The sequence below is a fragment of the Crocodylus siamensis genome, chromosome 2 (genome assembly GCF_052110815.1).
Source record: "Crocodylus siamensis isolate JL-2025a chromosome 2, ASM5211081v1, whole genome shotgun sequence".
In the NCBI taxonomy this organism is placed as follows: domain Eukaryota; kingdom Metazoa; phylum Chordata; order Crocodylia; family Crocodylidae; genus Crocodylus; species Crocodylus siamensis.
The window spans coordinates 112,681,587-112,706,661 of record NC_143396.1 but is presented as its reverse complement, the minus strand read 5'-3'; the positions used below and the strand labels follow the sequence as shown (position 1 = coordinate 112,706,661).

The 25,075-nt window shown below is 41.6% G+C and overlaps 1 protein-coding gene across 1 annotated transcript in view; it reads right to left on the bottom strand.

Moving 5' to 3' along the window:
- The window catches only part of FAT4 (FAT atypical cadherin 4), a 241,366-nt gene that overhangs the window by 58,910 nt on the left and 157,381 nt on the right, over positions 1-25,075 (bottom strand). The window contains exon 8 of the mRNA XM_090034521.1: positions 2,590-2,770. Within this exon, the coding sequence (XP_089890647.1) occupies positions 2,590-2,770 (181 nt within the window). The remainder of the gene's footprint in view (positions 1-2,589; positions 2,771-25,075) is intronic.

The following is a 25,075-nucleotide window of genomic DNA, read 5'->3' as shown; positions in this document are numbered from 1 at the left end:
TATATGGCTACATTTGAAAGAGACATTTCTCTTTACTATTGTGCTTTGTACTAACAATAGAGAATGAAATTATAACAGCTGAAAATCAAGTTTTCCAAAGCACTTTTCCATTGCTTTAAAGAGTCCCAAAAAGCACTCTGATAATTTCTCCTCATGAGATATAAACACTACAATCATCTGTTCTTTGTAAAGATCCTTTCTATAAACTAAAGAGGTTTTCCAAAACTTTTTTCTTGGAATAATGTTGCTTGGAATAATATTGCATATTATTAATATGGAATTAAAAGCTTTACTGATGCACAATTTAATAAATGTTAAGCTTAGATGTCTTTCAAGGTTTTACAGGTGTCAACTTAAATTCCTATTCCAGATCTCAAGCAAGTAAGAAAGGAAATACTACACTATTTTGTACAAGTTTACCTTTCCACTTCATATTTCTGGATTCATTTTTTCTATTTATGATCACAATTATTTTCTTTGCTCTTTGGAGGAAAAAGGTAGATGGAAGAACAAAAGTGGATGAAGTGAAGCCTCCTATGCATTTAAAGCAGGGGTGGGCAAAATGCTGCCCAGGGGCCGGATGTGGCCTGCCAAGCCATTCTATCTGGCCCATGGGGCCCCTAAAAATTTTATAAAATTAATATTTATCTGCCCCTGGCTGCCTGTCATGCAGCACTCGATGACTTGCCAAAACTCAGTAAGCAGCCCTCTGCCCAAAATAATTGCCCACTCCTGATTTAAAGGAACTTATATTTTATCAGCCTCCTGTGCATTTAAAGGAACAGCGATATAAGTGTTTGTATTCACAAAAGTTTAGTGGGAAGGGATTACCTACTAGCCTTCATGAATAGCACAGACTGATTAATAAGTAATACCAGACTGCTTTGCATTCCATTAACAACAAAACAACTCTCAGTGGGTAATGTTTAGCTTGTCACTTCCACTTAACATCTTCATTACTCTTGTCTCTGAAACTGGTTATTGCCAGTGCCCAACAGTAGAAATTTTCCGCAGTTAAGAAATGTGTAAGCTGAGTTGTACAAGTCATTTGGCACATAAAGCAACAATGCCAAACCCTGCCTTTATATCAGGTTTCTGAATGGGATAAAACAACTTACTTTTTGCCTTGTGTTGTTTTTGTATATTTGTCTGTCTAAAGGCAGTAGATAGATGCGGATTTGTTCAATGAAACCAAAAGTGTGTTGGCAATAAGCCAAAAGTGTTTGCCACATGAACAGAAATGAATGGGACTGCAAGATGGGCAATGGTATTTCTGCATCTACAACTTACTCAACTTTCGATGGCTTGCAGCATCTGCTGTAGTGAAGAGATGTACCTTGGATGGCATTTTAACTGCTAATTAATATAGAAACATATTAATATAGAAATGATTAAAATTAGTATCATGAATCTACCTTTCAGACATGATATTATACATCGGTCCTGTAAAGCAGGGGTGCTCAACTCCCCAGCCTGCAGGCTAGACCTCACCCACAGAGAACCCATAAATTGGCTCACAGGTATCCCACAACTCCTTAAATTTGATGGTGTGTGGGAGTGGGGGAAGTGGTGGCAATTAACACTGCTACTGACCCCCTGCAGCCAAATTTCAAAGCCTCCCATGGCTGGCTCAGCCCCATCCAGGCTGGGAGAGCTCAAATAGATTGAGCTTCTTCCTGTGTAGCTGGACTGAGCAGGGGCCTGACGCAGTTGTGTGGCAATGACCCAGCCACAGCTTGATGCATATTCCCGCATGGCTGCATCAACCCTGACTGGGTTGGCACAATGCGATGGATCAGGCCCAAAGACCAAAAAGGTTGGGCACCACTGATATAAAGTGTAACTAGTTTTCAAACTAGGTTTAAAATATGGCATGAAATCAGAACTTACTTAAGAGTCCTACAATACTATAATAGGAATGGTGAAATGTAAATCCTACTCAAATTCAAAAAACACCAAATTTAAATGCATCAGTCTTGTCAGTCTCTCAAATAAAATTTCTCTAATAATTTCCACCGCAATGCACAGAAATACTTTACAAATTCTTAATTACAAGTTTACAAACTTTATATCTAATTACATCTCATTTAATCTGAAGCTCAGGGCTGAAATGATCCCATTAAGTGTACCATTCATCTTTTTTTAAAGGCTATACAAATCTCTTAGGTGACAAATTTTTTGCCTGTTCCTTTTCACCAGGGACAGTCCCAGTCATTTTCATTTTTTTGACCTATATGATTGCATACAATACTCCAACTTATAGAGTTCACACCACATATTTATTCATATTTTCTATGTGTATGTAGACAGCCAGATTTTAAAAATTAGCAAATGTAGGGCAGAATTAAATTTTATTTGCTTTTAACTTGGCAGATTTTTAAATAAAATTTACAGTTCTGCGTATCCATGTTACCACCCTACATATTTATTAAAAACGCTAGGTTTCCCAAAATATGGTTAGTCCACACAAATCACCATTCTTTTGTGTTTCAAGTACTTCTGGAGTGTTGGTGATAAACAGCAGGAAAGCCATTCATCCTAAAGCAATGCACCACACAGTATTAAATATAGCAATAGACAAGGCCATACCTGATAACTGCATTAACTGAAGCATCGGCATCCGAGGAATTTACTAGCAAAATGTCTGTCCCTGTGGGTGCATCTTCTGGAATAGTGGTGGAGTACATATTAAAGGCAAACGTGGGGACATTGTCATTGACATCATCCACCGTGACAGCAATAGTTCCAGTGCCAGTAAGGGCAGGAGAACCTGAGGGGGGGAAATAAGATGTAAAATGCTAGAGGTTACACATACTACTATTCTTATACTGGATATGCCACTCTCAATTTACAAACTAACACTTGAACATGTCATGGTTCACAGAGCTGCAAAGCCTATTCAATCTATAGAATAGTACCAGTTTTGTGTGTAAAGTAGGCCATCTTAGTACAAAGTACAAATCATACAACAAAGTTCTTACTGTCATTTAATGCAAGAAATATTTTGTAGAACAAGTTTGGTGGGGAAAGATGATCTAGAAAGAACATAGGAAGCCTAGTCTGTAATAATTAGGACCAGTTTGAACATGTGGTTGATTTTTATTTTTCTTTTCAAGTGGAAAAAACTGACAGCCTTGGAGACATAAACTCTTATATTTATTTTTCCACGGAAAAATAAAGCAGAAGCAGTGGCAATGATACTTCCCCCACTGCATTCCTTCAGTCTGTCACAACCCTAACCTAGAGAGACCTTCTTTGTGGGTGACAGAATAGCCCAACTTTCAGATTAATTCAAACTTGGATTTTTTACTGAAATTACCATAAATGGTTTCATTTAGCACAAAGCAGGTAGAGTTTTTAAAGATGTGCATATTAGTTTACATAAAATCAGACTGAACTCATTTAGATTTTTTTTTTATTTACTGTTTATCTCCATTGGATTTGAACAACTCTAAAACAGGTACAATTCTTACATTTTTTCCTTTGACCAGTTGCTCTTTGAACACCCTTCTCTGTCCAATGCAACAAAGGGTCTGAAACCATGTTTCATAGTTACATTGTTTCATACTAGTTAGGGGTCAGAAGGGACCCAAACAGATCATCTAGTCTAACCCCCCGCCACTAGCCGGAGCACATGCTGGGATCACACAACCCCAGACAGGTATTCATCCAACATCTTTTTGAATTTACCCAAGGTAGGAGCGAAGACCACTTCCCTAGGAAGTTGGTTCCAGATCCTAGCCACCATAATAGTGAAAAAGTGCCTCCTAATCTCTAACTTCCGGCCATTGTTCCTCATCAACCCAGGTGCTGCAGGGGGGAAAAGAACCCTACCTATTTGCTGCTGATCTCCCCTAATGAGTTTGTAGGCAGCCATCAAATCCCCCCATAGCCTCTGCTTGCTGAGGTTGAACAGGTTCAGGTCCCTCAGCCTCTCCTCATAGGGCTTGTCCTGTTGCTCTCCAACCAAGCGGGTGGCCCTCCTCTAAACCCTCTCAAGGCTGGCCACATCCTTCTTAAAGTGCAGTGCCCAGAACTGAACACAATACTCCAACTGTGGCCTGACCAATGTCGTGCAGAGGGGGAGTATCACCTCTCTGGACCAGCTTGAGATGGATCTTCGGATGCATGGCAAGGTGCTGTTGGCTTTGCTGGCTGTGGTCTGGCATTGGCAGCTCATGTTCATCTTGGAGTCAATAATGACTCCAAGATCCCTTTCCGCCCCTGTGCTTTCAAGGGGGGAGCTCCTCAACTTGTATGTATGCTGTGGATTCCTTCTTCCCAGGTGCAGCACCCTGCATTTATCTACATTGAACCCCATCTTGTTACGATCCGCCCACTTCTGTAGTCTGTCTAAATCTAATTTCAGCTTCTCTCTCCCTTCGACCATGCCTACCTCTCCCCACATCTTGGTGTCATCAGCAAACTTGGACAATGTGTTTTCCACCCCCTCGTCCAAGTCACTGATGAAGATGTTGAACAGTATAGGCCCCAGGACCGAGCCCTGGGGGACCCCACTATTCACATCCTGCCAGGTCCCGTATGACCCATCTACCACCACTCTCTGGGTGTGCCCCATCAGCCAATTTTTGACCCATCCAACTGTGTAGGCATCAATGCCACAGTCGCTCAATTTATGAATGAGAATGGGGTGAGAGACAGTGTCAAAGACCTTCTTAAAGTCCAGAAAGACTACGTCCACGGCAACACCGTCATCCAGGGATTTAGCTACCTGGTCATAAAAGGCCATTGGGTTGGTCTGGCAGGACCTGCCTTTGATGAACCCATGTTGATTTCCCCTGGGCATGATCTCCCCTGCTGGTCCCTCACAGATGTGATCCTTGATAATTTTTTCAAGGATTTTCCCCAAGACTTATGGGCCTATAGTTTCCTGGGTCCTCCTTTCTCCCTTTCTTATGAATGGGGACCACATTAGCTAGTTTCCAGTCTCCAGGCACCTGGCCCATGGACCATGATCACTCATAAAACCAGGCTAAGGGCACAATAATGACCCTCACCAGCTCTCTCAACACCAATGGGTAAAGGGCATCAGGGCTCACAATTTTAAAAACATCCAGCCCTTCCAGAAGATCCCTAACTAATTCTGTGCAGACCTGAGGCCTGGCAGTGCTATCCCCAAGACTGCCCCTACCTGTGGTGGGAGAGCTGTCCTGGTCCCTGTCCAACAAAAGAGAGGCAAAGAACTTGTTAAAAATTTCAGCTTTCTCATCTGGCGTAGCCACAAGATTACCATTTGAGTCCCGCAGGGCTCCTACATTACCCGGTGCCCTCTTTGTACTCCCAATGTATTTGAAGAAGGACTTTTTGTTGTCCTTAATCCTGGTCGCTAGCCTGAGCTCTACCCCCGCCTTGGCCTTCCTAATGGCCCTCCTACACTCGTGGGCCAAGGAGTATTCCTCCTTTGTGATAACCCCTCCCTTCCACCGGGTGTATGCCTCCCTTTTGGCCCTTCAGGCAACCTCGAATCCCTTTGCTGAGCCATGGGGGTTTCAGAGCACTCTTACTCCCCTTCTTTCTCTCGGGGTTTGTCACACTCTGAGCCTGGAGGATCCTCCCCTTAAGGTACAACCATCCCTCGTGGATTCCCATATCCTCTACCTTTTTGGGCCCTCAGCACCTCCCCCACTAATCTCCTAAATTCCTAACGTTAATTTTACCGGTTTAAGAGATCTGAAAGCAATTCAATTTTCAACTTTGAACAATACTTTTCTCATGCGCCTGCAAGCAGAATCCCTTTCCCGGGGCCCCTGACACACATTGACAAAGACACCATGGGATTTGATCCCTGATCCAAATAATCCTGCCTCCTTCCCAACGTGCCTGCTAGGAAGAGCATTTTAGGATCAGAGAACAGATCTCAACTCTTCCCTTCTACTTGAAAGGAGAATGATCCTGAGCTCCCCCAGCGCTGGCAAGTTGAACATTGGTCTGGGTCAACAATCAGATCCAGCCTAGGATCACACCAAGAACTCACACTGGCCCCAGGAAGGTCTCAGGGCCAGTGCCAACAACCGATGATTGTTGGTGCTGGCCCCAGACCATACCACTCTCTACCTCTACTGTTGAAGTGTTCCTCTAAGAAAGAGAGAATTCAAGATATTCTGGGTCAGAGGCAGGAAACAAGAGGCAACTTGGGTGCTCATCTGGGGGATGGGAAACCTGGGTTCCAGTTCCTACTTTAAAGATTCTTTGCATTTTAACACTGAATTGTCCATTGACAACATACAATGGTCCTTGGAGCCAGGACTGGAATCAAGTTTCCCTTCTCTCAAGGGAGTGCCCTGGACTAAACATCACAGCCTTTTTCGCTTCTTCTCTTTAGCAAAAAGAGCCTTCTTTTCTACATAGTAGAATAACTTCACCAGGAAAGGATGGTGTCTTGTGTCTATGACAGAATGGCCAGCTGCCAGATTGTTGGAGCCCATTCTTGGGAGGTAAAATAATGGGTTTGGATCATTTCCAACCAATGCTGATGGGATTGAACCCAAGTCTATCACACCCTGAACAAGAACTATTGAAGAAATTACTGAAGAATTATTAAAGATGACAGGGGTGAAACAACAATCCCCAATGCTTTTGACAGAAAATACCCATGCTACAATGTTTTGTGTAGAATTCAGTTCAGCCTACCACAGTGGGCCCTGAGGGCCATGGACAGATATGCATTTGTAGCACCATAAGTGCCACAGCTTTTTGAAGTACTACAAAAAGGTAGAAGTAGGAGGCACAGACAGATATGCAAAGCCCCATGGGTGCAGTGCTACAAAGTCACTGTGAAGGTTTTACACAGCGTGCCCTCCAGCCAGGGGGGAAACAGGGGATTGCTTAGCCCTATGGCTTTGTTCCCTCTCCACTAGGGTAGGGAGGATTGCTCAGCAATAGCCTGACATCCCCTATGGGCTCAACAAGCATGGCTGAAGCCCCTCAAGTTTGAGTTGTTAGGGCTGGGACTATGTTACATGTGGTGCGATACAGAAGTTCCTGCTTCAACCAGGGACAGTTCTGCAGCTCTTCCACTATTTTGGTAGCACTAAATTGATGGTGCACATCTACCCCCTCAACTTCTGGAGTTCTACATGGATATATATAGCATCACAGATGTAACTTCTGTCCAACAGCCTTAGGAAAGTTGGATGAAGAAACATCTGGTTTGAGGCATGTGATAAATATTGAGCTGCTTATCTTTGAGCAGATGCATCCAGCTCTGGATATACACAGAAGAACTGTAGGTGCCTAGGGAACTCTCCTGGTGAAAACTTAGATGCCTACGGGAACTTCATGCACTTAAGGCCTGGTTTCGTGTCTGAACCTAGATACCACACTTCTACCTAAATCCCATTTTAGGGAGGTTTATCCTTCTGTAGATCTGGGCCTACCTTATTTTTCTGAGTGTTTCTGTTTCTTTTTCTTCTGTATACAATACTATTCTCTTTTTCCCTCTTATAATTCTTAGGTAATGTCTACAAAACACATGTGATGTTGGGTTGAGATAGCCAGTATAGTTCTAAACAAGTTAGCTTGGGTTCTGGATGAATTTGCCAAAACATGAAAGTCCATACAGGGAGTGAGCATAAAACACAAAGGAACTCCATAAAACAGCTGCAAATTGAAACTTACCTAAGTCTTGCATGGTTCACTCTGAAGTCTGTAGATCAGACAGGCTGGATCATACTACTAGGTTGGACACTTACAAGATAAAGTGTAAATATTTGACCCCACTGATCTACACAATACACTTATTTTTTGGTTATATACTGAGGTAATTCCTTATGCCAATTACTACATTTTCAACCAGGAAATTAAATGAAGGCAATCAGTCAGACTCATTGGGTCCCCTGTTTTCAGTTTCATCATTTAGCCAAGCACTTACAGATAGAAAAGGCTGCAAAAGTGTTCTTGACTGCTAAAAGGTTGCTCATGAAGTGTTTATTATTGCTAAGTTAAATGAAACAGAAAAAGTCCTCAGTGGTATTTATTGTATGTGTCATCAAGTACTAGCCTTCCAAACGTATTTAATTGACACATTCACTAGACAGCTAATGAAATGCAAAATGTAAAGATATTAAATTTCACAGGTGATTAAGAATTTTATGCATATTACAAAAAAGAATCTAGAATAAGCCATATTTAAATAACTTTAGAAGTGTAACACCCTAGAAAAGAAAATTAATTCACAGTCCATTTTTAAAAAAGAAAATTGAGTGCTTGTTAACAGTGGTGTAGATTGACAACACTGGACCCTTATGTCCTCAGTTTATTCATAGAATGAGGCAAAAAAGCATAGCCAATGGCAACACCAACTTCTCCACAGTGCTCTGTCAATATAACTCTACACTAATCCACTGAGACCAAGAGTAACATGCTACAGTAGACCCTTTCTTACATGACTATTAAACCTTTGTCTTCAAAAGTGAACTGGTCAATAAGGATGTTAGTAAGTTCCAAATGTAATAGCTGTTTATGTATAAACTAGATAGAGATCACCAATTTATTCCACATAGAACACTGACCAGTCATTTGACAATAATGACTTTTGAATAGAATATTAAATGATAAACTGGAGAAGAAAACCTTTGTGGGGGAATTTCAAGTCTTAATGAAGTTGCTGGGAGGTCTGTGGTTAACTTAAGGGAGTCAGGATTTAATCCTCTACCATTATATATAAAGTCCGCTGAGATACCTAGTCACATTTAAAGTTTTTCTTGGGTATTTCAGGAATCTTTAGCTGGTGGTAGATGAACACTGAAAACAATGGAGGAGTTTTAGTCTTGACCCTGTTTATTCTGTAGCTGAAGTAAAGACACAATGGCCCAACTTTTAGGCAGGGTAGATTTGCGCCTTTTAAAGACTAACTAAAGACACATCAGCTTTTGTGCCAGTGTTTTTTTGGTTCCATGTACATTCCTTATTCATGCAACTAATTCCCTTGTAATCAGTAAAAGTACTTGCATGAGGCAGGGTTGAAAAATTGGGTGCTTGGTTAGGATTTTCCAGCCTATTGGGTGCCTTGCTGAAACCTGTATCATTCAAGCCCCTAAAAAGCAATTAAGGCAAATGCGAATGCTGTTGCTCACTGCTTTTTACATCTTACTATTAAAGCTAAGAGGATTGCCATGCTACAAAAGTGGATATGCTAATTCCCTGGGCAAATGAGCAAGATGAAATAGGAACACACTTAGCTGCCTCCTGCATAGAACATTATTCATTAGTTTGCAGATCTTCAATGTTCTATTTCCTTCAAAAACTAGAGCAGGGTGGCCAACCTCCTGCACAAGTGCCATAAATGGTACAGGCAGCCTTTGCTGGTGGCATATAGCAGACTGGGGTGGGAGGAGGGAGCACTGTGGGAGATAGGGCAGGGAGCACAAAACAAAACAGCAGATTGGGCAGCAAACATAGAAAACGAAATGGGAAGCAAAGTAGCAGATGAGGCAGGAAGCACAGGGCTAGGAGCAGAAAGCAGAGTAGCAGGTCTATTACAGGGAGGAGAAAGAATGGCACTCAGGGCTAATTCATGGCATGCGTCACAAAAAGGTTGGCCTCCACTGAACTAGTTTCCAAAACTGTTTTGTCTTAGCAACAATGGTACAAGGTGCATCAACTTCTGATACAGCCGCTACTTGCAGTATCAGAATGACTGTTTTGTGTTTTTACTGCTCACTGAGAGAAAAAAATATTAATTTAGCTGTTAGCAATACACAAGCTTGCCTTTCCTCAGTTCATAATCAAATATAATTCTCATTCAACTTCGATGGGAAAATTCAAGAACTTACATTAGTTTCTTTTCTGTTTATCCAAAATTGCTGTTATTTTTCTAAGTAAAAATTTCACCTCCATATCTTAATTTCCATACAACACTGTAAATGGTTGTAAATTAATGTGTAGTCCTTACAGTTTTCACTCTGTTGAAACTGAATGATTATCTTATGGGCTGCATTTTTGCAGCTGCCTAGAAATATGAGGAGGACATTATAAACAAAGTCATTTTCAATGGAAAAAGCAGCAACTTTGGGTCAAAATCTGCAGTCTTTAATCCACCAAGAATTCTTATTGCCTCCAGTAGGAGTTCTCTTTAAGAAAGGAGCATGGAATTTGATGCTTGGCAATTTGGTGACTCGGCTGTTTCATAAAACATAGATGTCATACTTGTGGTAATAAATTTAATTCCCATGGTCAGGCCAAGTTTCCAGGTTTCTGAGTTTGCTTTGATCACAAATCTTTCAATAGAAGATTCTTCTTACTACTTGTCAGATGACCTTGGACCTTTTCTTTATATTTTCCTAGATATTGTTCATAATTAGGTTTAATCATTTAACATAACTTTAGCTATAATAGTCTTGATCCACTATGCCCAAAATGTAACTGGTAGAATCTATGATAGTGTTACAGAGAAAAATCATATTTCAGGCACAAAAAATTTGCAGCTAAACAAATTCTGTGGAAAAAATAAAACGTTGTGCCTGATTCTTACAGAATGAACTGAATCCAGCAGATGTAAATTATAACAGATGTACTAAATTTACCAAAAAATCCTAACAGTATATCTGTTTCAGAAACATAAAATATCAAAGGTATTAAACTAATTATATTGAGCTTATTTCAAACTCACTGTATAGAGTATATTACTTTCCCTATTAGTGTATAGAATGTGAATTAAATAATTGACATAACTGAAAAAATCTTCCTTAAAACCTGTTAATTAATGTGCAAGCAATTTAATGAATCATACAATCCTGACAAGTAACAGTCCTTCAATAAGCAAGAAAGTGTACGTAGGATCCTGAATCATAAAATAGACTGTTAAATCAAAGTTTAATTAACCATGTATTGCTGACAATAATTTTACATGAACATCTACTGTAACTCATTGGGATTCCAAAATTGCAGAGGTTTAATATTCAACTGAAATGCCAATATAATGAAATTTTAAGTATACTACACTTTGGGGAATCCTATACTTACAGCAATCTTCTATCTAAATTTCTGGGGAATAATATGGTATTTTCACTAGCGTGTACTGGTGCACACAAGGTCCTATTATGATGAATAAAAGCTAATTGAATCCCCACACACTGCTGAAAATGGGGTCCCCAAAGATTTTTAATTTTGTTAAGGAAATAGGTTTATATTTCCCTGGCTTCTGTACAAAGTCATTGATTTTGATCTGCAGAAGCAGTTTCGAAGCTTGGCCCTGACTCAGGAGAACACTGAAGCAATTGCTCAAGACCACCCATCCAGAGGAAAATACTTAAGGTTAGATCCATGAAAGAATGTAGGTCTCTGAATCCAACAATAGACTACACAGGTCTGTATGAGGCACCCAAGTTCCCTATAAGACATGTGCAGAGAGTTAGGCATCTCAGAAAGGTGTTAACAACAGTCAGTATCCTAGGAAGGAAGTCGGCAGGAAAAAGTTACAACATGAATGTGTCATTAGGAGCTTAGGCATCTATGGGTATTAAGGAAGATCTTACATCAGATCAGCTTCACAGACCCAAAGACATTCCTGAATCCAGGCACCTAAGTAGTTATTTTAAAAAATGGATGAATGGCCATTCCTATCTATCCTAATATAATAAAAGACATTGTCTGTCTGTCTGTCCATAATGCTTCTGCCCAACTGCACATGTAGCCAGGCTGGGCCAGCTGAGTTAAAACGGGAGCCCCTCTGCTGGTGTCACCTCCTCCTGCAGCCTCCAGTGCAGTGGCTCCCCCCACCTCACCTCCACAGAGGCAAAAAAAAATTTTTAAAAATTGCCACGAGCACTTTACAAGTGGTGGGGCTAGCTGAGGAAATGCCTCCTCCTCCAGCCTCTAGTACGGCTACTCCCTCTGCCCCAGTTCCACAGAGACTCTTTTTAACAGTGTTCCCGCTCTTTTTAAGGCCTCTGATTGCAGTCCAGGTGGGTTTTTTAAATTTCCCCACATGTCTGGGATTTTCCTTTGTTCCATTGGTGGGAGCAGGGGGAGGGCAATTGGAGGCAGCAGGGAGCACACATGGACCTGCCAGTAGCCATATGGTGCTCCCTGGTGGCTCCACTTGCTTCCCCCTGCTCCCACCCCCAAAACACCACAAAATCCTGGACATTTGGTCAGGGTGGAGACAGCAGCTGTGACAGGGCTGCAGGGGAGGGAAGGGTTCCCTGCCTTTCCAGCAGGGGAAAGCGGTGGGCACAGTGCAGGCACCAGTGCCTGTGCTCAAAGGGGCTGCCTGGGGAGGTGGAGGGAAGGAGCGGGGAAGGGGGAAAGGGGCCCTGTCCAGGTTGCTCACAAGGCACTGCAGTCTTATCCCTGGGTGGGGGTGCCTAAGCCTCCCCTCCTCTTCTTTCAGCCTGTGTTGGGACTGGACACGCTCTGCCACCACCTGCATGAATTGGAGCCACCACACTCTGGCCTGGACAGGACAGGTACAGCTGGGGCCTTCCAGCAGGGATGGAGGGGTAGGGGGCTGCAGGAATGAGGGGCACCAGGGAGAAAGTGTGGGGGGGTGTGGGTTGGGAGTGCAGGGGGCACTGGCAGCACAAGGGGGCTATGGGTCAGGAATGAGGGGCACCAGCAGGGATGGGGGTGGGGGTTTGTGAGTCAGGAGTGAGGGGCACCAGGGTGGGGCAGGGGACTGTGGGTTGGGAGTGTGGGGGGCACTGGCAGTGGGTCAGGAGTAAGGCTGAAAACAGTCTGGGAGAAACCTGGTTGAAAGTAGTATCAGGCTCAACTGATTTGGCTCAGGTTGGTTTATGCAATGTCTGTCTCAGACACCTTGCTGGTTTAAGATAAACCAGATACCCCCAGCATCCTGGCACACTCTCTGGGCTGGGCAGGGCTCTCGGCTCTACAGGAGAGCTGGCCCCTCCCCTCTGCTCCCTGGTTGGAGCATCAGAGACTGCAGGTAAAGCAGGATCTGCCTCACTTCCTCCTGTTCTACACGACCTTCTTGCTCACTGTTGAAGCAGGGCTTCCTCCCACTCTCATGTCCCACAGCACAGACCCCAGCCCCATGGACCTTAGGCATATGCTATGCCAGCTAATGCTGAGAGATGTCTGTGTGTGCGTGTCTCCAATTTCATTGGGGCAGGCAGACAGAATAATGACTGCTTAGGGTTTTTTGGAGCTAATCAACAGATCAGCTGGTAAGCTGTTTAAGAACAGTTTGAAGTAATGGAGAGAGGCTATTGTTTTGCTGATTGGGTAATAAACACTGTTATCAACCCCCTAGTGGCTTGCTCACCTGTCAGTTTGCTGCAGACAGTACAAAGAAGCAAGGGAGGAAGATTGAAAAAATCTATATCATCAACAGATGCATGCACTGCACACCCCTCCCCCTCCCCTTGCCTCAGAGCGCTAGCAGGGGGCTGGGGGCTGCCAACACTCCTGCCCTTCAGCAGCCAGTAGGGAAAAGCCTAGGCAGACCTCCCTAATCAGAGGTCCTGCAGGGGCCTGGCCATGCCCCCTCCTTCAGCTCAGCACTCTGGAAGGGAAGGGAGGACTGTTCTAGCACTCCTGGGCTTCTAGTCAAAGCCACTGTAGGTATGTGCCTGAATTTCCTCAGTCCAGACAGAATGTCTGTGTGGTTACAAACCAGTTCAGCCTAGCCAGGTTAGACTAACCTACAAAGATTGAATAAATTCAGGCTCAAGCTTTTGAATGTCTATCCCTAGTCTGTGTAACAGTTCTGTCTCAGATCATTCACCAAGGCTGTGAGAACCCTGAGTTATACTTTGTCCTCAGTCTGAAGGGATTCAAATCTGTATCTCCCACCCTCCAGAGAAATGCCGTAATCACCTGCCTACAGGATGTTCTCTCTATTGTCCCAGAGGCAGTGTGCCCCTGAGCTGAAATGAATGTAGAATTAACTAGGCCTTCTCTGCAGAGAGGAGAAAGGGTCAAAACAAGTCCATAAACCTAGAGAACTCATCTGGAGAGAGGAGACTCCAGTTCTGGTCCCTGTACTAAAGACTATTTACAAACTTTCATTTCAAGGAATAAAATCTTTGACTGCTAGGAATGATTCCAGGAGAGCTATAGACAATCGGCCTGTGACTGCCCCTGGTCTGGTGAAAGCATAGGCTGCTTCAATTCCCTCTTTCTGGGGGGACTGGAGCAGTAGAGGAAAGATCCCTGCCTGCTTGTCACAATGGGGACTGCAGTGTGAGAAGTTGGCAAGTACTTGCTACTTCTTCCTCTTGGCTTCAGGCACTGAAACTGATCAGACTGAGCCCTGTTGCACCATCTACTCCAAACACTCAGGGCTCCAGTGTGAGGAACAGACAGGGACTTTTGGTCTGCTTTTGGGACAGCCTCCCAAAGCCCAGATCCCACCATCCTCAGTTCCCATTGCAAACCTCATTGCCTAGTCAAGCAGTGGGTGAGCAGCTGATGGCTGTTCCTTCCCTTCCCTCCCAGGCCACAGAATGGGAAGGCAGCAGCTGCCCCTGTACCTTCTCCACACTGGAGTCACCTTGGTCTTAGGGAGGCCCAGGAATGTTTTACCAGCTCAACTGCTCCTGGTCCCTAGGAGGAGTTAAGTCAGGGGAAGGCAGGCAGATGTTCTGTCTCCCAGGAGAAACTCTCTCAGGAGTGATTTAACCCTGGTTGTTCCCATGTTATTTTTTCTCCTAGAGCTGCCATTTTCACTCCAGGAGGAAAAAATTTAACATCTGCACACTTTTGTTTTCTATCAACAGAATGGCGATTCTACTGGTACAAACTGAATGTCTGCACATGGCCTTACGTTAATCAGTCATTGCAAATGCAAATGCTAACATCTACCCTGCAGATGCAGGTGGCTTTGGATGCAGCAAGCTACCGATCAGGAACTATTCAACCACTATTATTCAACTGAATGGGGAGAAAAGTTTTCCTGGATGCCAGGGATCAAGGCCACTGAAGGATATATGGGAGGCAAGGGATCTGCCAGTTTCAGCTTCCTGGTGAATCTCTGAAGAAGGTTCCCCCTGTCCTACCCATCCAAGTATGTGTGCTCTGGCCTTGATGTAAATGAATCACATTTGATGCTGCTTCCATTGCGATAGCACAGACTACTTTCAAGTGAGAATGTGACCTTTTATCAATTACTCATAGCAACCTTAGTAATATTAGTAATATTTTGGCTTTCTTGGTTCTTTTTAAGAGTGACATTCCTTTGTGGCATCACACTTTTCACTATTTCTCTGGTATTTTTTTACTTACAATTTTAAAAAGTAAAAGCCTACAGAACTCACAGTAACTCAAATAACCAGGCTGAAAAGTTTCTTTGTAAGACAGGAGGCCAGACATTCATTAAACAATTAATGTAATATACAGGAAATCAATGCTAGCTCTCAATGAAAAAAATGTAGCTGATTAGTTTTGACATCTAAATGATTACAAAATCTTTGAACTGTGAGGGAGTGTAGTAGTATTTAATTTGCTATCCTCTGATTGTCAGTTAAATAATCAGTGTGCTGTATCCCACAGTGTGGAATACAAGATTTGCATTTTATCCAATGGTTGTTAAATATAAGGTGCATAACTAGGAACTGAAATGTTTGCATTCTAGTTACCAGCCCTAGGTACACTTCAAGCAGAAATTCAGACATACGCCCTGGGCCTGGTATGAAATAAAAAGGAAAAAAGGGTGCAATAAACAGGAAACTTGGGATTGCGGTAGGACATCTGGCATCTTCAGCAATACAAAGTGCTGGGTTCAGAAAGATAGTCATTTCTCCTTAAAGCACTTCCAACAAATTAGACCTCACCTAGTTAAAAAGAAATAAAGAAAAAGAAAAAAATGCACTCTTCCAGATTCTGTCCCATTTCAATACTATGGGAAAAACTGGTAACAGCCACAGAAGCTGCTATAGAGCTAGTGCTAATTCCCACCTTGTGTTAGTGATCCGTTCCTTTAATGGGAAGTCTGAGGGAAGTCAGAGCTGTAGGGAGGTGAAGAATATATGTGGGAACCTACACACTGGGATGCAGCAAAGGCCAGGTGCGATATCTGCTAACTTTTGCTGCTTGCTCCTGCCTCAAGCAAGGGTGAGTTGGATGAGACTCAAACTGTCATTTTTCCCCTGTGCAAACAAATGGTTGGGGTGATTTCTCTGTATCTATACTGACAGCAGGAAAATCAACTTTAGAAGTAGAACAGTTTGGGTTTTTTTAATCTGGTAAAGTTAGAACCAGAATTACACGGAAATGACTTGCAGATAATGTCATAGTGGGCAAAGTATAGATTAGTAGGGCTGTACCTCACAGAATTTCCACTTTCAAGACACAGAAAAACAGCACAGGGTAGAATCTGACCACATGCATGCGGCTTTTTGAAACAATTTCATCATAACTTATTTGTGGGTGCTCTTTGCTCCAGTGCTTACGAGTTACATAGCCACACCAAATCTATGCAACTAAATATTTTCGCACTTTTACCACTGCATATCCATTCCACACACACATATGTTAAAGCAATGCGAAAGAATCAAGCACAACACTATCTACTTTAATGTATGCTCAGCTCTAAATACTGTCACTTTATTTGGGCACAAAAGGAAAAATGACTAGCAAAATATTTAGTGAATCAAGAGCAATTAAAAGGAAACAGTCCAAGGAAACTGATGGGTGCCATATCTAAGGCTTTAAGAAGAATTTTAAATAGATCAAAAGGAAATTCAGAAACACCTCAAATTAGAATACCTCAGCTACAGGGTACTGTAAGCACAGAGAAAAAAACAAAACAATGAAACCAAGCATGCACAAAAAAGAAATGCTGTGCAGTCTGTCATCTACCAACTGCTTTGAAAGAAGAATAGGTTCTATCACATATTTTACAATTTTGCAAATATTCTTTTCAAAAACTAAGACCCAAATGTCTTTGTAAGAATTTCAAAATTGTATTGGAGATTAACAACAGCTTATAAATAAAAAGGCGGAGATAAAATAAAATTAAAATATAAAAACACATAATAAAATAACATGAATGAGACTAAATGATTAATTAAAGTTCAAACTGCAGGCAGATTACAGTTCTATTGTGGGCTCTTGTAAATTAAACGCAGCATTATCCTGAAAATTGCAAAGCGATTAAAGAGAAATGGAATTTTTGCTGAACTGAAATCTGTTGCTTTGCAACAAAGCTGATTCCAGTCCTGCAGTCAAACATTCAGTGAATGGCTCTCCAGACTGGAAGTTGTGTGTGTTATTAGAAAGCATTAACTTTTTCATGGAGTAAACAAGGGTTTTCTCACAGTGGAGCAGCCAATCTTTTAAAGTGCATTAAAGGCAGAAAAGCTGTACTGGATACTACACTTTGGCATGTTTTTTAAAGAGGTATAGAGATGAAGTAAGCAGTCTACAGTCATTATGAAGCTATATCTTAGAGTCTTTGCAACTTGGTTTGCAATATGAATTTAAATGGAAATGAACAATCATCCTAAACACAAAGGGGAATGTACAGTATATGCAAAATCTGGTGGGACTCACTCTTTCATTATTACAGGGAATTAACATAAAGTTTTACCTGAACCTTTTTTGTTTTCTTCTACCTCAAAAACAGCTTCTTACTACTTCAGACTTCCATATAATTAAATTTCTTTGGGAAAAAAATGTGAATGTGATCCAAAATGGGATGAAAAGTTAAAATGTCTAATGTTTCTCCAGAAGTGAAATTTTATAATAATCCATTTCAGGAATAGCCAGACAAAATGTGACCATTGGGCTTGTGGGAGTCTGGACAAGATGGGAACCTGGACTTTATAGTAGCCTGGCAAGAGCCTGGAACTTCAGTTTCTGAGGAGATGGGTCGGCAGAGACATGGAAATCAGTCAGATTTTCACTGCAAATTGATATATGCTCAAAGGATAGTTTTGTATTAAATGGTCGTTGGAGATGATATAAATCTTGACCTTCATGCCCTACATACAGCAGTCTCTGAATAAGCTTCACATTTTTTTTATTTAAAATTTTTGCTAAAATCAACATATTTTCATAAATTGTTTCACACACTGTAAATTAGAATTTTCTTATAGGAAAAAGTGCTCTGGAACAAAATTTCTGACCTAAGAAATTTAAAATCTGTATTTCACAGGACCCAAATTATTTTGGAGAAACACCATTGTCTAATCTTTGTATCCATGTATGATCGATCTATTCCTGAAAGAAAGAGTTAAAGTAGCATTTCTTATTTATATTTTCAAATAACATATCATTTAACTTGTTTTTATGAAAAATATTAATATATCGTGTCGATTGAGTGGAACGTACTGATGTATGTTTTTGTGTGATTATACTGCAGAACTGAAGGTATGAAACTACAACTATAACTCAGAATTCAAATAGATTTTGCAGAGGCTGAGGTCAAGGAGTGGAATTAACCTCTCACAACCCATTGATAGTTTTAGAGAATATCACAGAATTATTTAGTGATTAAAACCACAACTGGATACACGAAGGAAAACTGAAAGAAAATAAATTGGTTAATCCAAATCCTTATGAAATCACAAAGATTCTTAAAGCCTTTGCATATTAGCATGAAAGCTTTCAGCTGAACTTGCTATTTTACAAACGTTCCTGATGATAGATATTTCCTGATCCTGCTGCCCCTGGAAGACAAGATTAAAGGCTAGGAATATGGTTTGAGGAGGTTGCAACTTACTGGCAATGACTGAGTCAGCACAGGTCATCTTTCTTTTGTAGTATGTTCCACTTGATGAAGAACTACCCTTCTAGGCATTTCTAGCATCACTGTTGGGACCCTGCTGTCCTTCCCACATACAAGATCTATGTTGACTGGGAATCGGGTTCTCCCTGTTGTATCAGGAACAACCTTTTCTCATCTTTTTCAGTTCCAATCATAGGTACCGACCGATGCTCTGGGGCATAAGCACCCTCCAAAAAAAGTTAGTGGGTGCTTAGCACCCATGAGCCACATGGGGCAAGCGGGATTGAAGTAACGTGCTGCCTCTTCTGGGCATGTGTGGGGCTCAGTACAGGAATGCAAAAAAAAAAAAAAAAGAAAGAAAAACAAACAGCACTCACCAGCAAAAACCAAAGTCGGTTTTTGGTTCCAATTCTAGGTTACAAAGAAACCAGGCCCCTACTGAATGAAAGCTGCACTGAATCTGTCAATTAGTAACAAGATGAAATTGATTATCTAAATTATATACTGTGTTTTATGTACCACCGAGAGGAAAGCAAAAGATTCCATTTATCCAGGCCCGTCTGGTCAGAGGATGCCTGGGGATAAATAGATTTATGCTGGGACCTTGTAGGCCTGTACCACATCCCTGCTGTTAGGAATGGCTGCCCACCTGCTCCTGCTTCCATGAGCTAAACCTGGAAATGCATTAGTGAAGCTGCTCTGGAGATGTCCCTTACAGCCACTCTCAAGCACTCTGCAAAAATCAGAAGAGCAGCTCCACAGGGAGGAGGCAGCTTCATTACCACATTTCTCAGTTTGGCATATGCAAAAGGAAGTGGATGAATGGTATGCTCAGAAGTGGGTTCCCCTCAGAGTGGCAGGGATGCAGCATAGACATTCCCTTAATGAGAGAAGACTGAATCCAAGTCCCTTGATAATAAAGGCAACCACAGCCCTGTGTTAAAACAGCCATAATCAGCCATAAAGCAACCTTCCTCTGTGTCCAAGGAGACTGAGTCCACACAAAAGGGGAGCGAAAGGGATGCACTCCTTACAGGGGTCCAAGCTTTTCTTTCCCTATATGGTCCAGGTAAAGACCCCCACAACATCTGAGGGTGGAGCAGGGATGTCAGCCAGGGAATAAGAAGGCATTCTGAAAGCAGAAGTTCCCATTCCAATAGCGGACCAGTTCTGCCTAAAAATCAATGATCCCTCTATTATTTTATTTGATCCAAATGATTTATAGATTTTATAACAATTTATAGGAATTGTCATTTGAAAACTCCAAATCAAATTGATGGGTTCTTCGGTGTCATTATGGTGTGATGTTTCATGACAGGGACAAAAATGAGGTTTTATGCCATACTGAAATGAGACTACCTACTACCATCATACTGTTTGTGATTACATGTGGTCTATTAACAGTAAGGACTTTTATTACATTTTTTTTTTAATACTGGATTTATCAAGATCTAAATATAGCTTGGAAATAAGTAAAATGAAGCAGAACTTGTAGTACAGTAATTACCAGACTTACTTCAAAAGACTCAAAGTGAGTTCCAAGTAACTGAGTCTTTTTACTCCTAAAGATTCCTTAAACTTGCTGTTATAGGCTGACTGGAAGTGTGACAGATGACATGTTCCTATAATTTCTCATCTTTTTCATTTAAAAAAACCCCTGTCAAGTGAATTTTAAAATTTAGGAAGATGAAGAACTGTAAAAGTGGGCTGGCCTCAATGACAGTGGGAGATCTCTTCCAGCCCTGCTTTCCTGTGATCCTATAATCCTATGATCATCCCCAGGTCTCATACCTAATGTCCAGACTTCCCATTTTAAAATATGTTTAATTTTCTGGGATTTTCTGACCTAAAGACTTGTTCGTGACTGCTATCAGATTCTGGTCCACTATTGTAAAAGTTTTCATAGATTCATAGACGCTAGGGTCAGAAGGGATCTCAACAGATCATTGAGTCTGCCCCCTGTATAGGCAGGAACGAGTGCTGGGGTCAGATGACCCTAGGCAGATGCCTATCCAGCCTTCTCTTAAAGATGTCCAAAGTAGGGGAGAGCATCAATTCCCTTGGAAGCCTATTCCAAATTCTGGCCACCCTTACCGTGAAAAAGTTTTTCCTGATATCTAACCTAAATCTGCTGTCAGTTTGTGACCATTGTTCCTTGTTACCTCAAGAAGTGCCCCAGTGAACAAAGCATCTCCGATCCCTTGCTGTGCCCCCCTAATTAATTTGTAGGCAGCAACAAGATGACCTCTCAGCCTTCTCTTGCGTGAGCTGAAGAGGTCCAGGTCCTTCAGTCTCTCCTCATAGGGTTTGTCCTGTAAGCCCCTAACCATATAAGCAGCCTCCTCTGGACCTCTCGAGTCTATCAACATCCTTCTTGAAGTACAGCACCCAAAACTGGACACAGTACTCCAACTGCGGTCTGACAAATGCCGCACAGAGGGGCAGTATCACCTCCTTAGTTCTATTTGTTCTATTTGTCATGCTGATGCATGATAAAGTGTGGTTAGCTTTGCTGATGATTTCATCACATCATTTGCTGATGATTTTGGTCATGAATCTATTGCTTTGGATAACCCTTAATACTTTCCTATAAACTAATCACACCTAAAGTACAGCTCAGTTGGGATGATCCTCAGAAAAGACTGGAATGTCCAGTATGAGTATAATATTCTTGGCTTAGATTATATTCAGTTCAATAGCAAAAAAGATGTAGTTTGGAAAATATTTGATTGACAGGAAGAACCTGAGGTCAGCTTTTCATGTGTGCCTGTTTTACATATACAAAATGGTTTTGCATATACATAAAAAGGTGGGTATAAGTCACTGAGAGTGCAGTGGGCTAGCATTCATGTTTGTGGGTAAAATGGATACATAGTCTGAATAGCTTTCAAAAGTGTGGGAGGTTTTTTAAAATAAAATTTCAACTTAAAAAGATAAACTTTAAAAATATTTTCTCAAAACCACCAATTACTTACTTTTTGTAAGTCATCATTGTAGAAAGAAAACACGAGGGAAGTTGATTCCCTTAGGAACTGCTGACTGAGTCAGTTTTGTCTGCTTATGACTCCTCTGTATCCCACAGTGAGATCCTTTTAATCATGATTGCAGGTTATTGAATTATACTTTAAAAACACCCTGTATGACTAGTGAAGATTAACCTTCAGAATAAGTATTTATGCCATATATTCATGTTTTAGTAGTCTTATCCTAGCAATTAAGCTTCCTGAAATTATAGTTGTGGAGTTGAAGAATTAGCTAACAGACTTTCAATTTATAAGGAGTAATGTGCTGTTTAAGCATCACCGTAACTGGAAAATATTAATATTCCTCAAAGCCCAAGAAATTTTCTTTGTGCAGCACCATGACTATTCAAGCAGTTTATCTTATTCTTTCAAGAGGCTGAGGTTTTCACAACACAAAAATGCCCATAGTTGGCAGTTTGCAAACTTACTGGCACATTTGTCTCATAGTTTCACATAAAAGTAACACAGTCATGAAGACAGTAATCTTAAAATACTTTTAACCCAGGTTTTAGCAAACCTAAGCATAATGTATAGACTAATATATAAGTGAAGGAGAAAATTACAGCAGCTTGAAAATTTGCGTTTACATTTCCTTTCACTTTATAATTCTTACTGGCCTTTGAAATTCTAACTAAGTTATAGCTGTTTTAGATGCCAGGTAGCTAAAACAAACTAAAAACAACAAAAACACAACACCAAAACCGGGTGCCATGGTAGCTCAGATTGTGAAATCTTCAATGCCTGCCTTTGTCCTTTTTTGACCAAAAATGTATGGTTTAATAAAAATACTCAGTGAACTTTACCAGAATATATTTCAAGGTCCAGCCCACACCAGTTCATTTTCTCATCATTCTTCTTTGGCACATTTAAACTTAATTGCTCACAACTATGAGTAGGAGCTGGTTTGAATTGAAGGCCCAGCTCATTAATATTATGGCCCGATCTGGTGAGGGCTATCATTTTTATGCCCAGATTGGGAGGTGCAGCTATTTGCTCTGAAGGCTGCTAAAGCAGCCAGCAGCAAAAGCTGAGCAGCCCAGGGGAGAGGCGAAGAGGTTATAAAAGGGATAGGGGAGGAGAGAGCTTGGGAATAAGTAGGGGAGGACCTGTTTGCTCCTCTGGGTGGGAAAACTGGGACATGGGGGGTTGGAGGCACTTGGGGGGCTACCCTGGCAGATGCCCCTGGCTCCACTTAGGGAAGGGGCATTTTGCTCCTCTGTGCATGTGTTATCCCCAACCCCAACCCTCAGTGCCCCAGTTTTCCTGTCCAGAAGAGCAAACAGCTCCTTTCCTACCCATCCCCAAGCTCTCTCTTCTCCCTGTCCTTTTTGCAACCCCTTCCCCCCTCCCCAGGGCCGCTAAGCTTTTGCTGCTGGCTGGAGAATGCAGCAAGTGGCCATATTGTGGCATTTCATTGCAAATCGTATTTTTTTTGAAAATCACTTAGGGCACTTTTACACATGCTCCAGAGATGGATTAATTGAGTCTGCTTTGACACATTGTAATGACGGCATATTGAAGCAGCCTCTGCGCTCATGTATAGGCACTTTTAATTTTGTGATTTTTCACAAAGAACACAAAATCTCAATTTAAACCAGGCCCTAATTATGAGAAACCTAGTTAACTATATGACTGTCCAGAACACTTGTAAACAAATTATTGCAATATGGGTGCTGCTGGCTGATGGAAGTAAAAACATATCAAGTCCATATGTGTGAGATGACTTTGGTAGACAGTATTATCACATGCGTTTCATGGAAATCAACATGTTTTTTATTACATCCCTACAAAATGGTTCTAAACTGAAACCGATATCTGTACAGCTGTAGGGCTCTTTTGGTAATTGTATAGCTAACTTGGTGACAGAAAGGAGAACACACTGCTGAAGGAACTGGACATGCTTGAGTACATATTTAGGGAGAAGCAGAGATAAGACTGGTTAGGAGGGAGAGGGTGAAAAAACAAAGATAAGAGTAAAAAGCAAATAGCTTAAGGATAGATCTTTAATAAGTGTAATAAAGGTTTATATATTACATTAATTGCTGATCCCCTGCTGCCAAATTTCCAGACCTGTGGGGAGCCTGGGAGGCCAGATCGCGTACCCCTGCATGGTACATCTGGTTCATGGAGCTGGGGTGGCTCAAAGCTGGATCTCAGCATATGGGGCAGACCAAGGTCATACAGGGCCCAATCCTGGTGTGTAGGGCTCAATCCTATGAGCCAACCCTGCAAGAGATCTGTCCTATGGACTGGCCTTGCACCATGCACCTGACACACAGCTTCAAAAGTTTGAACACCATTGTATTAAATAAGCACTTGTCATATGTTCACTTGCAACAGTTGCAAATCATTGAAATGTAGTGACCCCTTAAACATGTATGAACTTTAAGGGGTCACTACATTTCAAAGATTTGCAACTGTTGCAAGTGAACATGTGACACCACTCTTACACGTACTCATTTTAATAATTCATAATTTTGATGCTGTGTGCCAGATGAATGGTGTTAGGCCAGTCCATCAGACAGGTCTCTTGCAGGGTTGGTTCATGGGACTGAGCCCTATACACCAGGACTGGACCCTGCATGACCTTGGTCTGGCCCTGTATGCTGAGATCCAGCTTCATGCACGAGATGCAGCATGCAGGGCTACACGATCTGGCCTTCCAGGCTCCCATAAGTGTGGAAATTTGGCAGCAGGGGATCAGTAATTAATGCAACTAAAACTGCAACCACTCCTCTAGCACCAAATTTCTACCTCCTTGGGGGCCCTGTGGGCCAGATGACAAGGCTCTGTGGGCAGGATCTGGCTCATGAATTGGGATGTTGAGCATCCCCGGTTTAATATACCATAACATTCCAATGACTTGCAGCTGTTGCAAGTGACATGTGACCAGGTTCTTACACTGCAGATATCATATTAAAGCAGAATACAGTGTATGTTAGGAAAATAAGATGGGAATAAAAGTCTTTTATATTATTACAGTCACACAAGTCTCACATAATTGCTCAAGCCTATGTTAACCTTTAGGGCCTTTAGCATGACTAAAAATATGCATTTGTAGTTTTAAGATGTAAATATAATCTTCCTTTATTTAACAAGAATTTTCTTTTATTAGCCACCCTCAAAGACAAACATCCTGAAGGAACAGACATGTGCTTAACAAAGAGCAGGGCCTTTGGGCGTGATTTTTTCATTCCTTCATCAAATCCTGGAAGTACTCAACGTTCCTTGTGAGGTGTTAACCATCCTGAACTTCCCCTCTAATCAAATAAGAGTTCAAGATGCTAAAAACTTTACAGATAAAGGCCAGCTCCAAAAGCAAACAAACAAATCCCTAGCAAATCTGAATTCTCAAATTTGATTTAGTTTTGATTTATTTTACTTATTTAATATTCAAAGA